The sequence below is a fragment of the Alligator sinensis genome, unplaced genomic scaffold, assembly GCF_000455745.1.
Source record: "Alligator sinensis unplaced genomic scaffold, ASM45574v1 scaffold628_2, whole genome shotgun sequence".
Classification (NCBI taxonomy): domain Eukaryota; kingdom Metazoa; phylum Chordata; order Crocodylia; family Alligatoridae; genus Alligator; species Alligator sinensis.
The window spans coordinates 6,825,823-6,841,497 of NW_005841833.1; the positions used below are offsets into that span (position 1 = coordinate 6,825,823).

General features: G+C 44.2%; 1 protein-coding gene across 1 annotated transcript in view; it reads right to left on the minus strand.

Annotated features, from left to right (window-relative positions):
• Window positions 1-15,675, minus strand: part of PITPNB (phosphatidylinositol transfer protein beta) — a gene marked incomplete at its 5' end in the record, with an annotated part of 48,660 nt that overhangs the window by 23,467 nt on the left and 9,518 nt on the right. Inside the window, one exon of the mRNA XM_025199923.1 lies at window positions 15,623-15,675. This exon is cut by the window's right edge and continues 43 nt beyond it. Within this exon, the coding sequence (XP_025055708.1) occupies window positions 15,623-15,675 (53 nt within the window). The remainder of the gene's footprint in view (window positions 1-15,622) is intronic.

Consider the following 15,675-nt stretch of genomic DNA (forward strand, 5'->3'; position numbering starts at 1 on the left):
GGGTTAAAGGGCAGTAGCCTGACAGCAGCCCCAAGCATGGAGTAAGGAGGGCTGGGGGAGCAGACTGCTCGGAGTGGTGGCAGTGGCTGGGTCCCAAGCAGCAGCCCACCTTCAGACCCAGCTGCCTTATTCCAGCCCACCAGGCCTTAAAGATTGCTGATCCCCCACCTAAATGGCTCTCAGCAGCAGACTTTAACACTGTAGCTGCTGGTCCACGAACACTTGGTCTTGCTTGGTGTACACAACCACTGCTCTTCTCCCAAACCTTCAGCCATGAAGGGCGAGGCTCAGATGGCTTTACCCGGGAAGGAAACTAGGACAACTTGAAGTCATGACTCCCGCTGCTTTAGAAGCCAGAAGGGGAAGGAGGGAGTTCCTTCAGTGCAATTTAGCACTACAGCAACAGATGCACGCACAACTGCTACCTGCCTGAAAAATGGAAGTCTAATCCACTTGAAAACCCTGCAAGTAAACAACATCCCACTTTTCAAAGATGCTGCATAAACAGCGGCAGTGTCGGCATCCTTTGTCTTTGCTATTTGAGTCAACCTCCGCATTTGCTCAAGGTCAGTATATAAACTAGAGCAAAACCCAATTTTAGCAACTATCCAAAGGACAGCCCCCTTTTGCTTATCATCGGGTCAACACTATTAAGAGAACTCTTTAAAAGACCTAAAAGTGCAGTTGCCTACCGAAGGCAGAGCTTAGGACAGGATTTATCCTCAGTTTATGCTGGTTACAGAACAGTATACCAACACTTCCAAAATGCAAACTGCTCTCAATGATACCATTTATAACCCTGATTTTCGGTTTTAGAATCGAAGCAAGATTGCTCGTAATAGAAATGTGACAACTGACTCCAGATTACCTGAGGTTTTTCCTCATTGTATAATTAGTAGATCCCACCAGGTTGCTTTAACATTGCAAAAATGTGTTTTTAAAAGCTTCTAATAAAAATGGTTTTGTGATTTTTTTTTTTTAATACTGAAGTAAAAACGCACTGAGATTTAAGACACCTAAATGGAAATTAACTGAAACAGTAGGAAGAGGTCTACAGTTCAGACAAATTTATATTAAATGACAGAAAGGTCCAACAGTCAGCTCAGGAAGGCTTGGGGAGGTCATTAAGTGAGACTAGAACTGATGACAGGGATTTGGGATGATCTAACAGGTATCTCTTGCAGCAGGGCTGACTGGCACACCGTCTCCAACAAACTTTTATCCATGGAAACTCAGCTATTGCTCAAGTGCAGTACAAACAAGAATTCTCACTCCTGGCATGGCATCGCACAGGATGCATTAACAAAACAGGAGAAACTGCTTCAATGCTGTTGTGGGTTAGTAATATACTTACTGCATGAATAAGCATTGACTGAGAAAACTGAACACCTCCCTACATGCAGGCATTCAATATGTATTTTAAGAACTGCTTAGAAGTACTATTTTCTCCAGAGGCCTGGATAGTTCAAAAGCAATCTCTCTGATCAATAGATGCTTTATAACCTTCCTAGAAGAGTAGTTTCCGCTCTATTTTTCTCCCCTGAACTGAAGTGATATATAAAAAAAAGTTTGAAGAATAAAGGACCCAAAAAAATTAAAGCCAGACTATTGCACAAAAGAGCTCCCACTGGTGATAACTTCAGTTAGTACTTTACCTACCAACTGGGACAAGTTAAAGAAAAAGCATAAAGAGCTGCATGTCTGCATCCAAAGTCAGAGCCAGTTAGACACCCGCCCAGGCATTTAACCCAGGAACTGAATTTTAACCCTGCATCTGGAAACGGTTTAATATCGGCTTTTTAAAATTCATTTACATACCTGACAACTGTAACAGAACAAAACTCTGAAAGTTTTTGCATGTACCCCCTTTTTATAGGCACATCACAATGAGCAAATATATTCCTCACCTATGACAGTTTCAGCATACTGTATACAACCTTAGCTCCCAATTACAGCTGCAAATGAGCAATAGCATGAAATAAGACAGCCTGCTGGCGTTGTTAGTATTCGTCTCCTTTAGGATCCCACAGGGAAAGGGAGAATCTAATGCAGAGAAGCCCTTGGCTCATGGTTTATTGTGCTTGCCACCAGCTGTAGACTTCTCATCTCATTAGTTATTTTCAAATACTGTGGGTGAAGACAGCTGCAACCTACTTGAATCCTCAGCTCCTGGGTATTCTGAAGGCTGAATTTGGCATGCACTTTCTGCAATGCTTGGAAAAAAAACCAAAAATCAGATTATTTTCCCACAAAAAATCTCTTTAGAAGTGAGCTTAAGACCTGTTAACAGTAAAAAGAAGCATTCTTAATTCTTCAAATTGGGGTGTGTGGATTAAGTTTTAAATTTCTAACCAGCATGGCTATATTTTAATTCCTTGTGCAGCATACTAAGGAGCATGGCATAGAAAAGGGTAAGCTTAAGGACTGAATGCAATTTATCCAAGACTTATTTTAGACTAAATTTCTATTAATGCAAGAACATGGGGACACTAGCTCTAGTAATAATACATACTAAAAGACTCTTTAAAACCAGTGTTTTCTACTCAGTAAATAGAAACCATTCTAAAAAACCCTAGAAACATGCAATAAATAAGGATGAACAAATTCTAAGTCTAAGAAAGAAAGAAAGAAAGAAAGAAAGAAAGAAAACCCACACACTGATTTCATTTAGAAATAATCTAGAATTTCTTAGGATTATGACTACCTGATCTGCCACGGAGCTGGAGCCTAGCATTTTGAGGGGACAGTGGGATAGGCCGCTTACTTCCAGCGCATACAAATACCAGCACCAGATTCCCCAGCTGCACTGTCAGCTGCTCCAAGGATGTTGCTAATCCACCACCCTGGCAGGAAGAACAGCCCATTTCATCAGTAGACTTCATAGCCAGAATGTCTCGATATCTCTTCCCAGGAAGTACTGAGAGGTTAAAAACAAGTCAAGGGCATTTTAGAGAGCTTAATCCTATGCCCTGGAGAAACCTGTAGGAAACAGAATTAGTGTTTGCTGACTGCTCCAAGTCAGAGAAGGACGGAGCCAAGAGGCGGCAGGAGCCCAAGCATGGATGGCACTGAATATCGAGAGTCCGAGGCAGAAGGTCTCGCTACATACTCCTTCCAGAGCTCTTTTGAAGCTCCCACAGACCTGGGGATAGTTGCAGTGCAGTAACACTTAAAAGGTTTCCTTTCAGGGGTTGGTGTCCAATGTGCCAGCAAGCGTACAAACACTTAAAAACAAGCCCCAGTCCCAGCCCCAGCGAGTTTACAGTCTACAACGTAACAGGTGCCCAAACCTAGCAGATGCAAGTACGGTATCACGTTGCGTTGCCACCTGCCTAACACAACGGTCCAGGCCAGGTACACTAAACGTAGGAAAAGCAGGTATGATGACCACTTCAAGATCAGTCTATCAACATAACTGTGCTAGATTAGGGCCGAATTATTGGGAGACTTGTGAGGTTTAAGAAACAAACCCAATGCGGACAGGCACTCGAGCCCTCTTGACCATGCTGTAGGTAGGAGGCGAACATTAAGGAAGCACACTGGGCAAGGCAGGCTGACAGAAGGAGCTCCAGGTGAACCAACCTGACAAAGTTAGGGGGAAATCACGGGTACTGGATCAGCTGGGGGGGCGGGTGGCAGGAATGTTTGGGAAAGGGTGCAAATGAAGTATAAGCAAAATGCAAAACACAGGTTTTCTGCATATCCGTTAAGAGCAGATCCAGCAGTCAGATCCTTACCTGGGCCGCGTTATCTCGCTGATGGAGCTTTCTGCAGTTACCATTTAACGAAAGACAGCAAATGCGACAACATTAATTAGCAACGAGGGCTGCGAGTCCTGTCTACGCTACTAAAGCCACGCGCAGGTACCACTTAGCGGTGGAACTTCCACACTTGGCTTCTGGCAACACAACCAGCACCTTCGACAGGTCTACTTCCACCAGCACCTCTGCTATTACACACTTGTCCGCACACCTTTATCACTGCACCGGCACAGCTGCCCTTTCTTCTACCAAGCTGAGACAGCAGTGATGGCCTTTGCACTTCCCCATCCTAGATGGGATTTTTATCATCCAACCTCGGGCATTAAGGATTTTAAAGAAGCAAGAAGACTAGAACAATTACAGGCAGCCACAGAGGTATGTTTTTTTCAAAGAGAAAGTTCAATCCTGATGAGCAAAATAAAAATTACTATTGCGTGCAAAGATTCTGAGTTGAAAAAAGTTGTATAAAACTATACATTTATTGTTTAAAAATCCAGACAGCTTAAGTCAGGACTGAGCACCTTTTCCATCTGAATTCAGAGAAAAAAAAATATTTCTCAAAAGCTGCATTCAGGCTAAATTAGTCTAAAATTTGGAAATCAAGTTCTGCCTCTTAAAGAGAGACATTTATGCTAGTGCATTTAATACCAAGCTGCTCACCTTGAGAATAAAAGTTATAGGAGAGGAGATGGGTGGAGGACAAAAGCCATGAGGTATCAACCTACTAACAGTATAATTGTGTTTATAACGTAAAGGTTTACATTCCTCATCCAGTGACAGCATCAGGTGGTCTAACAAATTATATTTATCAATTCAATCTGTAGCAATACCGAGCAGCAGAATATAATTATATAAATACAATTCCTGGACAGCTGTATCTCCACTCCAGACAGTCTTTGTACTGCAATTTCCCCCTCATTAGCAGAAAGCCTGCACTGGAAGACTCACGAAAACAGCACTGGCTTTCTTCGGTCTCCTCTGTCATGCAGGTGTGTTCCTGTGCCGTAGCCTAGTCAGAATGTGTTATCAATAGAAGCCATCACACACGGATATGCTCCATCTGAAAGCAGGTGTCATGTTTTGTCCAGTTCTTTAGCCCCAATTTCTGTGCTGATGAGGTTCAGACCATTCTCCCATTAGATGCATCATCCCCCTTTTCCCTAAATAACCTCGTCTGCTAGGTGAACAAGCAACACAAAGGCAAAGGGCACAGGCATGTGCACGCTACTACACTCAGAAGGAAAAATTTGGACTAGTCTTGCCCCGGTGCACGTTCCTAATGCAGAAGTCAAAGAACTGGTTGTCTCGGTGCACGCCACAATGCGCAGCACTTGGGACAAAAAGGCAAACTGATTTAAATCCGCTGGGCTAGAGCTCAGTGCAAAGCACCAAGACAAATGGCGCTCAGTCATCAGGAATGCTGTACTCGACCGATCATCCCCTCTAAGAGAAGAGCAGATGGGAGTGCAGAGCTCGACAAGCAAGGAAGGAGTACCCCTACGAAAACACAAAAATTTGTCTGGAGGAGTGGACAAATAAAAGGTGACATAAGGAAGTACAAAATGTAAAGAATTTCCCCTCTCCAGTACAAAGAAAGCAGCTTAGAGGGCAATATTCACCCTTCGCCCTCAGCCCAGGACAAGGGCTTGTCAGACATCTTTAAAAAAAAAATCTATTATAGCTATGCAGCTACCTTCAAACTTGCAACCTCAAAGGAGTGATGGCAGCTTAAGACGACGTAGTTTTGCAAAAATTAGGTTAACTGGCATATTCTTCCACTGATTTTTAATTCAGTTAATTAAAATCATCGAAACAAATCCCCCCAGAAAAAATATTTCCGAGGACTTTGGACATATCCTTACCTCAAAAGTGGACTAGAAGTCGCATCACTCTGCTTCTTTCAAATACAAACACTTGCCAACACTTTCGCCCTCTCTACACTACAATCCTTACCATCTTCATCAAGTACTGGGCCAAGACTTTTATTCAGATTTTTTCTGTTTACCATATGCTTAACACTCCCTCTTCATCCTAGCCCTGCCAGCCATTATTTTTTGCCTGAAATCCTAGCTATTTTAAGCAATTTTGACACTTCACAATTTCTGAACCACATTCCCCTCTCTCCACAGTAGAAATAGAAGATACATAACTGCTGACTTCATTTTGCACTGAACTAGGACTTTTAGCCAAAGTCCTGACTACTAAATCAGAACTCTGGCTGGAAATGCTCCAAATCCCTACTTCCCACTTGCATTTCTCTACTTTTTTTTCTTCCAAATCAGCTTCAGTCCGTTTCCCTCATTTTGGGGAAAACAGGCCCGTAGAAGCTTCCTAAGCATGCGTATTACTGAGATAACAACCTGTCTGGCCACACTGAACGTAATCAGGTTGTGACCATTGCTCCCCAGACAACCAACATTTTCCAGTCCAGTAGCCAATTCCTCTGGGTCTGCTAGAGGATCCGAAACAGGGCTAGTTCATGCCGAGTGCAACACCGTGCGTTACGAACCATATGAACTCTCAGGGTCTTATTCTGGGGCAGCCAAAGACCTCTAGCACGTCTTCCTTGGATCTGTGCCCCATAGCAACCCACACGTTTTCAACAACCGTCTTGTTCTTGTTGACCTGTCCCTGTGCCCGCCAGCAATGCACCTCCCAGTCTACTAGGGAGAAGACTGGCCTGTGTGCATTCGACTTCCTGGGAGTCCCAGTTATCGACACCGTAAGACAGTCGAGTGCCGAGAGCAACACCCCTGCACGCCTCTCATCCCCTCTATCCTCCCTAAATTGGCTACACCTGGAGGTTAACCATTGCAATCCTATAAATTATATCCTCAGCTTTCAGTAATGCCAACCACACCAAATTTCTTCTGCAAATTTCCAGTTCCTCATACTCATTACCCAGGCTCCCCTCAGTGGTCTGCAAGTAGATCTTTGTGGTATGTTCATTTAACACTTCACAGCCCAAGTACTACGTCACCAACAGGACATTAGCTTTAAGACTCTGAAGTAGGGAGCCCCTATAGCATGGCCAAGCGGAGGAGATGCTTCTACCTTCCTACTAATTACAGACATCCGTACATTAGTCCTACCTACTGCTTTTGTAACCCAGGGCCACCCAACCCAAGGCAGGCAGGCAGCAGCCAGTTCCCTCCAGTGCCGTCATGTTCACCACAGATGACAAGGCTGGGGCCTAATTACAGGCCTCCTCGGTTCACTGTTCAGAGCACGAGTACAGTCACGAACAAAGCAGGATACAGAGCAATAGGGCCTGCGCTCGGGCAGCACAACAGTGGCCAGTACAGGCACTCATGTTTCAACAAGCAGCGGTGCTTTCCCTCTGTCTTAGAAGATAGCTCAAGACACTTCCTTGCAAGAGTGCATGTAGGCTGCTAATCTGGCTGAGCCACGTGGTCCTGGTTTAGGAATGGAGCAGGGCTTGAGAGCGTGCTCAGAGTATTCGCGAAGCGATGGATAGGCTGCAGCTCCTCAGCTCCTTATTAAAAGTACAGCAGAGAATCCCAGTGAATCCAGGAGGCTCAACTCAAATGTTCTTATAACCAGACTGTGCACATAGAAACCTATACTCACAGCAATCCTCAGACACAAAAACACACCAGACAATTTAACTTACTAAAGCTGGTATTCAACAAGCAAAATTCCAGTGCAAGGAATGAGAAAGAGCAGCTGATTTTAACACAATGAGTCTGAAATAGAATGGTTACCTACCAGAAACTGGCATTCAATTAAGGATTGCGGTTTCTCACCTAACACTACACCTTTTGGGATCCGAGGCAGAACAGAAAAGTCAGACCACCTTCAAAGGATGCTTTGACTCCATGGCATAAGATTTAAATGGCAGTAGTAAAAGACAACGAGATAAAATAAAAATGTGTTTGCATCCCTATGTCAAAGTCCCTCTGCTCGTTAGAAGGAAAGAAATGGGTAATGCAAGTCAGAAGAGGCACTACTCAAAAGGAACATGATTTAAAGTCTAACCAGTTGCTGTCTCTGAATGAATTTCACCCCAAAATGTAATTAATGAACACAACTGCCTCTAAGGAACAGGTTTTAGTACTATGATAGCATTAAACTTCTTGATCATTAAACAAAAAAAAAAAAAAAATCAGCCCTTTCACAAAATATTTTTACAATGATGAGCACACTTAACTGCATGTTCTTCTACAGCACTGAGAGTTAAATAAATGATGAAATGCCTGAAGCACAAGTGATATGCTAAGGTTACAGAAAAGGTTTGTTCTTTTAAGATGTTCTAGTTAACATTGAATCATGTACTGTATTTCTATAGAGATGTCAGTGAACCCAGCTGTACTTTCAGTAGTCATATGTATGCTAATAAATCCTTCAAAATACATTAAAAAACTCTGAAGCCTAAAGTCAATGGCTGCATTTGTGTTGGTAAGAGCTCACAGCAACCCACAACACCACCTTCTGCACAACTGCTGCTTTACACTTCCCATAATTTACACTTAAAAGATAAAATTAGGTTAACAGAAACATTAAGCTAGGAGAAAGTATATCTGAAAAAGTAGCTGTCTAGCAATCTGCACATTGGGCAAAGGGCAGACTTGGTCAACACGTGGCACAACTCTGGAAGGATGATCTGGCAATGCCCAGAACTGGGATGATTGGAAGTGCTTAGCCTTTCACACGCACTTATCAACATTGCAAAGCTCAGGCACAGAAAGTACTCCAAGTAGATGCCTCTCTGTAAGGACACTGCAGCACTTCATCATGTGAAGCAGTTGCAGTTCTGCATGATGACAGACAGCAAGTGTTTAGGATTGTTTTTTTAAAGATGACCAGATCATCCCTCGATTCATAGACTGGGAGGCCGGAAGGGACCTCAGAAGATCATCGGGTCCAGCCCCCTGCGCCAAGCAGGAAAGACAACCATGGGTAGATGACCCCAGCAAGGTGACTGTCAGGTCTCCCCTTGAAGATTTCCAGGGTAGGTGATTGCACCAAGAACGCTGGATAGGATTTTAAACCCCAAAGCCTGGAATGGATATAAAACCACAAGCGTCCTCACACGCCTAGCATTAGCTACTAGGGTTTATGAACCAATATCATCCACTGGTAAGCAGGTTATACTATGACCCCTAACCGGGGGGGTTTTCCACCTTCCTCTGGTATCTGGTGGTTACTGAAGAAAGGAGGCTGTTCTGACAGGCTTGCAATTCCTATGGGAAAGGAAAAACTTGCAACAAATTTCAAGAGCAGCAACACAAGTCCTCAGGGGCCTAGTGAATTAGATTATGCAAGATCTAGAGATAAACATATCTTGGCTAAACGGCTGAGGATTACATCCCTCAAACTCAAACAGAGGGGAGAATTATGTTTGTACGTGGGATACAACATACATAGAAATTACCGCAGTTTGGGAAGAAAGGGAAAATTTAAATAGAGTATTAGTGTCCTGATCATGAGCTACTTTAAACTATACATTACCCCCCCTGGGAGAAGGGCAGGAAGCCTGTCGCTTCGGACAGCGTTCCTTACGCATCACTTTATTAGCGCAATCCTGCATTGCCGGGGGATGAGCTAGCAGCAGAAAGAGACTAAACAGCCTGAGAAGCGAGTTCTCCTGCAGATCCCAGGATCACGCTGGGCAGGCAGCGAGCTGCAGAGACGCCTAGTGACCAACACGCGGGGGCTGAAATCCGCGATTGCCGCGCTAGAGGGCACTCTCGCCAAGTCGCAGGAGAGCCTTGCAACAAAATGGTCTCACGTCTGCCCCCGGCCTCAACGTTAAGCAGACTTCGCCGCTCTGGTAAACAGCTTCTGCTCCTTCACAGGCATCAAGACCTCCACACAGATATTAAAATAGCTTTGTCTAACCCGCTAAAAAGGGAGGCTTTGGAAAGGTACCAAGACATGGAATACAAGGCATTCTCTATACTAAATGCCGAAGCAGTCCTTAAATGTAAAATAGCTTTATTTTGCAGGGGGGAGAGCTAAAAAATGAAATCTTTGTGCCTATGCTGCACAAGGACTAGCAAACATCTCTGCTGTCAGCAACCCGGCAGTCCAAAAAAGTGCAGGATCACTCTGCAAAGAGCAGGGACTCTGCAACCCTCCCAAACACTGAGCAAATGTCACAGGCCATTCTCTTCACGTGAGGACGTGCTAATGTCCAGGCTGCATATGCAACCTTCGTTCTGTCTTTGTCCATCTCGTAAGTGCATTTACAAGCAAACCTGAACGTCCTCCGTGCAGTGCTTTCCAACCTGAGCTGCACACGTGCAACCTCCGCTGCAGTGATTCTCCGCCAGGGTGCTGCAGCACCCCGGGGTGCCTTAAAATGGTTTCAAGAACGCTGCACAATGTTAGCTTCGTTAGGTATAGAAACATGGTTCACAAAATAAACTCAAATACTTCAAACAGGAATCCAGAGGGGCGAAGGCATTCAGACCCGCTGCAGCTCGAATTCTTTGCTACAGAAACCCTGCTCTACTGTATCCTCGCAAAGCCATACAGATGCATGAGAAGCTCAGTCAACAGTCAAGAGCTCTCTACTCGCTGTAAGATCTCTGCTGTGAACAGGGCTGGGCACGGGGACACCTCCTCCACTGTACACTTTACAAGTCAGCGTGATAGAAGTGCTCGGATACAAGATAAGGTGGCGTACGCAGGTCCTGGAGTGCGCGCCAAGGGAGAGTTCAGCCTCCGTGCCAAGGCACGCCTAAACATGCCATGTTGATTCCTCTTCAGCCAAGCTACAATTTACAGCCTTTTTTCTGAAACTATCTGGCCAAGCACCCCCAAACAACCCCAGCACACAAAATGCACGCGTTGTTACCCAGCCCCTCCTTTGCCCCGGTGCAGGAAGGAGCACAGGGCAAACAGCAGCGCTGCCCTTGGGCAAGACGCAAAGTGCCCGAGTTATAAGATGAAACTCTACAGAAAAGGCTTCAAATATGAAGTCCAACAGGTGAAATCTGGGAAAGAGTTACCATGGTTTATTGGAAAAGGTTTTCTGTGATTGAGACCAACAAAAAAACCTCTGAACCGAGGCAATCTGAAAATCTCTTAACCCGAGTCTCGTTAAGGATGAAAGGAAAAAGTGAAACACGGTCTAGATTAAAGCCCCTTGATGCATGAGACAATTGCAGGCTCTCCGCTCATACGCAGCCCCTGCCAGTCCAAAAGAATGACTGGCCGCGAGCCAGAACACAAATAAACAAAAGCTCTTTTCAGAGTTTAAGGGAAATATCTATGCAGTCAGAGCATAATTCCTAACAGCAGCAAGTCCTTCTTAGGAAGTGAAACAGGCAACTGCTGGAATAAACAGTACAGCTAAAAAAAATGGAAGTCCTCTTGAAAGCTACAGACAGGCAGAAAAATATATATAATGCAACAAGGCAGCAGCATGTGGGGGCTTTGATGGCGGTTTCAAAGGAGCGCACGGATAGCATTTCAAAGGCACTTTCTGCCTGAAATCTCAGCATCGTTTGCAATAGTGCAACATGTAATCACCTCTTCAGCAGAGCCTCCTAGGGGGATGGAGAATTGTTTAAGAGAGACTTTAACATCACCCTATGTGAATTATAGTAATAAACACACCAAGCCCTGAATCAAGAGGCTTCAGCCTTTGCCATGCTTTTTCAAGTGAGAAGAAACCGATCTTAGCCCTGACAGAGAACTGACTTGAAGAACTGAGCTAGTCGTGACGCAGGAGACACAAGGGGAGTGGGAAATAACAGCATTAAGAGATGGCACAACCATCTCTGGCGCTGTGCTGCCACGAGCGCTGCTAGGAACAACGACTGATCAGAGCGCTCAGGTCAGCCTCCTGGGCCCTGCACGTTGGAAAGTATGTGCACAAAGGGCAAAGTTACTTAAGAAAAAAATATTCCTGGCCCTGCAGGCATCTTAAGTCATATTTTAAGCCCTGTTATGAAGAAAGTTGCTTGAATATGAAGCGAACATAGCACAAAGGAAGCAGGTGGACCTGATGAGGAAATTAAAATCAATCCTATCAGCAGGCAGACGTTTGGGAGAAGATTGTACTATACGTGCTAAACAAGATACATTTGCTGTCTGAGGTGCAAGTCCACAAACACCCAGACTCCTTTTCAACCTTACTCCCAGAAAAACTAACCCCGAATCGCTGGAACAGGAGACACAAATGTCAATCAAGCAAAAACCCAGGGGCAGAACGAGTCAGGTTGGCAGCAGTCATTTCTGCCACACCCCAGTCTGGGCACCTGAACACTGACGGGTGACCTCGGGCACATGTCAGACAACAGCCCGGCAACACAAGCAGCTTGCGACATTAGTCAACTCTACCACTACATGCTGAGCACCCAAATAGCAGAGGACTAAGTCAAAGTCAGAACTTTATTCCAAATTAACCCTTGCAAAAAGCCTGGCAGGTCCTGAAACACCATGATCACTGACATCCCTTAGGACAGGCAAAGACATACAAGCACCCATAATTTTCTCTGGGTCACTGGAGTCAGGGCTCAGATCAGTGGCTTTAAACAAGCATGGTGGTTTTGAAGCATTCATTTTTTAACGCTCTCCAGAAACTCTTCTAAACCAAGCACTGCGTTCTGTGGAGTGTCAGCACGGCAAGGGGGCGGCTGGGCTTCAGGAGACTGGCAAAGAACAAGCGTCCATGCATCAGTGAGACCAGGATGCAAAGCCTTTGCACTTGCCCTCTGGATGCGAGTATATGCTACCAAGACTTTCCCTGTGCAGACACGGTGTCTCCACTTACCAAGGCCTGATAGGAAGTCGCAGGCTCCAAAAGACAAGGTCTGGATGCAGAGCTTGCTGGCATGATCCGACTTTCCTCCTGACAGTCTCAACACTTTTGACCCAAGTAAGAGGGCACCACACCACTTCCAACAAAAGATATGCTTCAGCATATTTCTGGGCTAGAAAACTTGTTCTTTTTAGCTCCCCATCATACCACATAGGAGCATGACTGCTAGGAGAAGGCTATCCACTTTCAGGAGCAGCAGTATTCTTTCCATACTAGAATATTATAAAACTTTCTAGAGACTAAGCAAAGAGGATTTATGTTTTCAAGCTATATTTCTGGGGAGCACGTAAAGGACTGTTGCATCTGCTCTACATAAACCCTTCATCCAGAAATCTGTGCATCGCTTAACAGGCACAAAATAGGCATCGGATACATGCTGGAACAAGGCAAGCGTAATCTCCCGAATGCACAGAAATAGCTACAAACCTGATTCCAATTTCTTTGTTTTCACTATGCTCATTTTCTCTCAAATTACTTCCAAAACATAGCCTCTTCTGATGTTAATTGTGTGTACACTTTTGCTTACACTTTAAAGATTATTCTTCTCCTGGGAAGTAACTTTTGTACACAAATCACGTAAAGCTACTTAGACAATGTGCTGGAGATGATTAAGAGAGGCCAGGATTAAATTTATACCTTAAGAAAGCAACAGATGTTGGCTGAATTATTTGTATACATTTTCAAATGAGCGTGGGTTAGCATATGCATGCCATTAAAATCTTTAAGGAATTTACTATTTTTATATCTGTGTTGATTATAGTTTTGATACTAAAGAGAGCACCACACTAAATGTTTGGCAAAAGTTCTTTCACTTAGCATAGAGAATATGTATTTTACCTAAACCACTAGAAATTAGAAATGCCATTCTCGTCTTTCATCAGTGCCGTTAGCTGAGGCGCTATGAATTCTGAATTGAGGAAAATCAGCACAGAGCGCATAGGACAGTGACAATTCCTTTACCCAGTACAATATTATAAAAAGAGCCTGCCAAAAAACACAGGAGGGAGATTTATGTTAACAATCCCTAATGACCAAAGCAATGACTTAAAAAAATAGGACAAGCAGTTTGAAGCATTTCATGGACGACACAAAGGACCTAAGCAGCGACTGCCTCCCTGGGTGCCGTGGAGTAAAACAGAAGGAAGTGCTAGGGGTGGTGCTTTGGATGCAGACACCATTTTGGTACACGGGCTGCTCAGTGAATTGGCAACACTAACTCAGCAGAGCAGAAGCTATGTTAGGGTGGCAGGTGCTGTCCAAGAGGCTCCCTCGCAGCATGAGGATACAGGTGCTCCTCACTTTCTGCAGATTAATAATGAGCATAATTTCTGCGCTCACACACGCAAACCTAGCCTGTGGTCAGAGAGCAGCATGACATAGGCCTGGACCCATGCATACATTTACCTGCCACTCCAGCTTTTTAAGAAGGAAGTGACAGAAGGAAACCATAACGCACAAGACAACAGACTCCTAGCTGCACGGCAATGCACAGGGCAGACATCTAACCTGATTTACACGGCGGTTCTCTAAGTAACATTCTAAAAATAAAGCAGAGTTGCTGAACAGTTTGATTAAGTTTGTGAACTTAATCAGAGGTATGATTTTCCTTCCCTCCACAGGCATCAACACAGAGAACACTTCCCTCCACATTTGGAGAGGGAACAGAACTTCAGAAAAGGCTACATGCAAAAAGAAAAAGTGCATGAAAGTGAGGAAAGAGGACAAGAGATAGCCAGGTGGAAAGAAAGGACAGCTTTTATTTTAAACAAAACATGGTTGAGCACTTAACCCTTCAGTCAAGGTATCATCCAATTTTATCCAGATTAACCATACTAGCAGCTGGCTAATGTAGAATGAAAAACTGTACATTCAGAAAAAGGCTACACAGCCCAGGGGAATATATATATATATATATATATATATTCTATAAAGGAAGAAAAAAAGAAAAGAGCGTGGCAAGGACAACACTTAATATTCAGTGAGGACATGGAGTCGAATGTGTAATCCTTGTGCATATTCACTGCAATCCAGTCTGATAAATCAGACTCCAGACTTTACTTTTTTCTGTGTGATATATTCTGGACAGTACAGCAATATACTATATATAGCTACATAGCAGATTAACCATATCCCTTCAAAAGCTTCTCCTACAGTAAGTCTGCTTTTCCTGCAACCATTTTCTTCTTTGTCTACCCTTCCCTTCTTTGTGACATGAATCACCCAACTGGGCAAGTCTCTAACACTTTTGACAAAGCTGCTGTTCAAGAACCACCTATATCTTCCATGTACGTTCTTCACTGAGCAGCCATAATCTTAGGAACGTAATTCCAACCATCCTCATATTGTTTTCCTACTCCTGTATTATATGCTATCTAAAAACTAGAATGCAGGGCAGGAACGGCAGGAGCTGCTTAGTATATTCATGGCTCCTTCAAAATTAATATTAATGATAAGCCAGACACCAGAGAGGGAAAACTGAAAATGTGATGCCAGCCTCAAGCAGCAGTTGGCCCATAAGGCTGCCAGAGATGCAAGAGCAACCTGTCCGAGTCCCACTGCAGCTAGGGGCAGGAACATCTCAAAGTTTGAAGAGAAAAGCAGCAAGTGTTCTCTAGCTTTCAATGGCGCACACAGGTGCTCCCTCTTGAACCTGCCATAGCGCAGCTGGGGGCTATTTAAGAACATCTTATCAAAACACCATGCCAAAAGAAGAGGGCTAGCCTGGTGGGGGGCCCAGTGCACCTTGCCTACACAGCAGCTGGGCGAATGTCTCATACCAAGGCCAAGGCACAAATGCCTGATGAGATCAATTACTGTGTCAACAATAAAACTAAAAGCTGTGCCGCTGCTGCTAAAAGTACAATCCAGAGAGTTAGCAAATGCCCACACAAATGAAAGAAAGCAGTGACCACCTGGATTAATACTTCAATTCAAACCATTTAGATTTGTCTAGGGGATTCAAGCCCACCAGATTTTTTAGTACCTTCATAATCAATGAGAAATGTCAGCAGTGCTGGATCTCACGGGATGCTCAAGGTGTAGGTCAATAAGCACAGCGTATACTTACTCCTGGTTCTACTTGACTTCTGTCTGCAATGTCGATATGAACAATTTCAACGC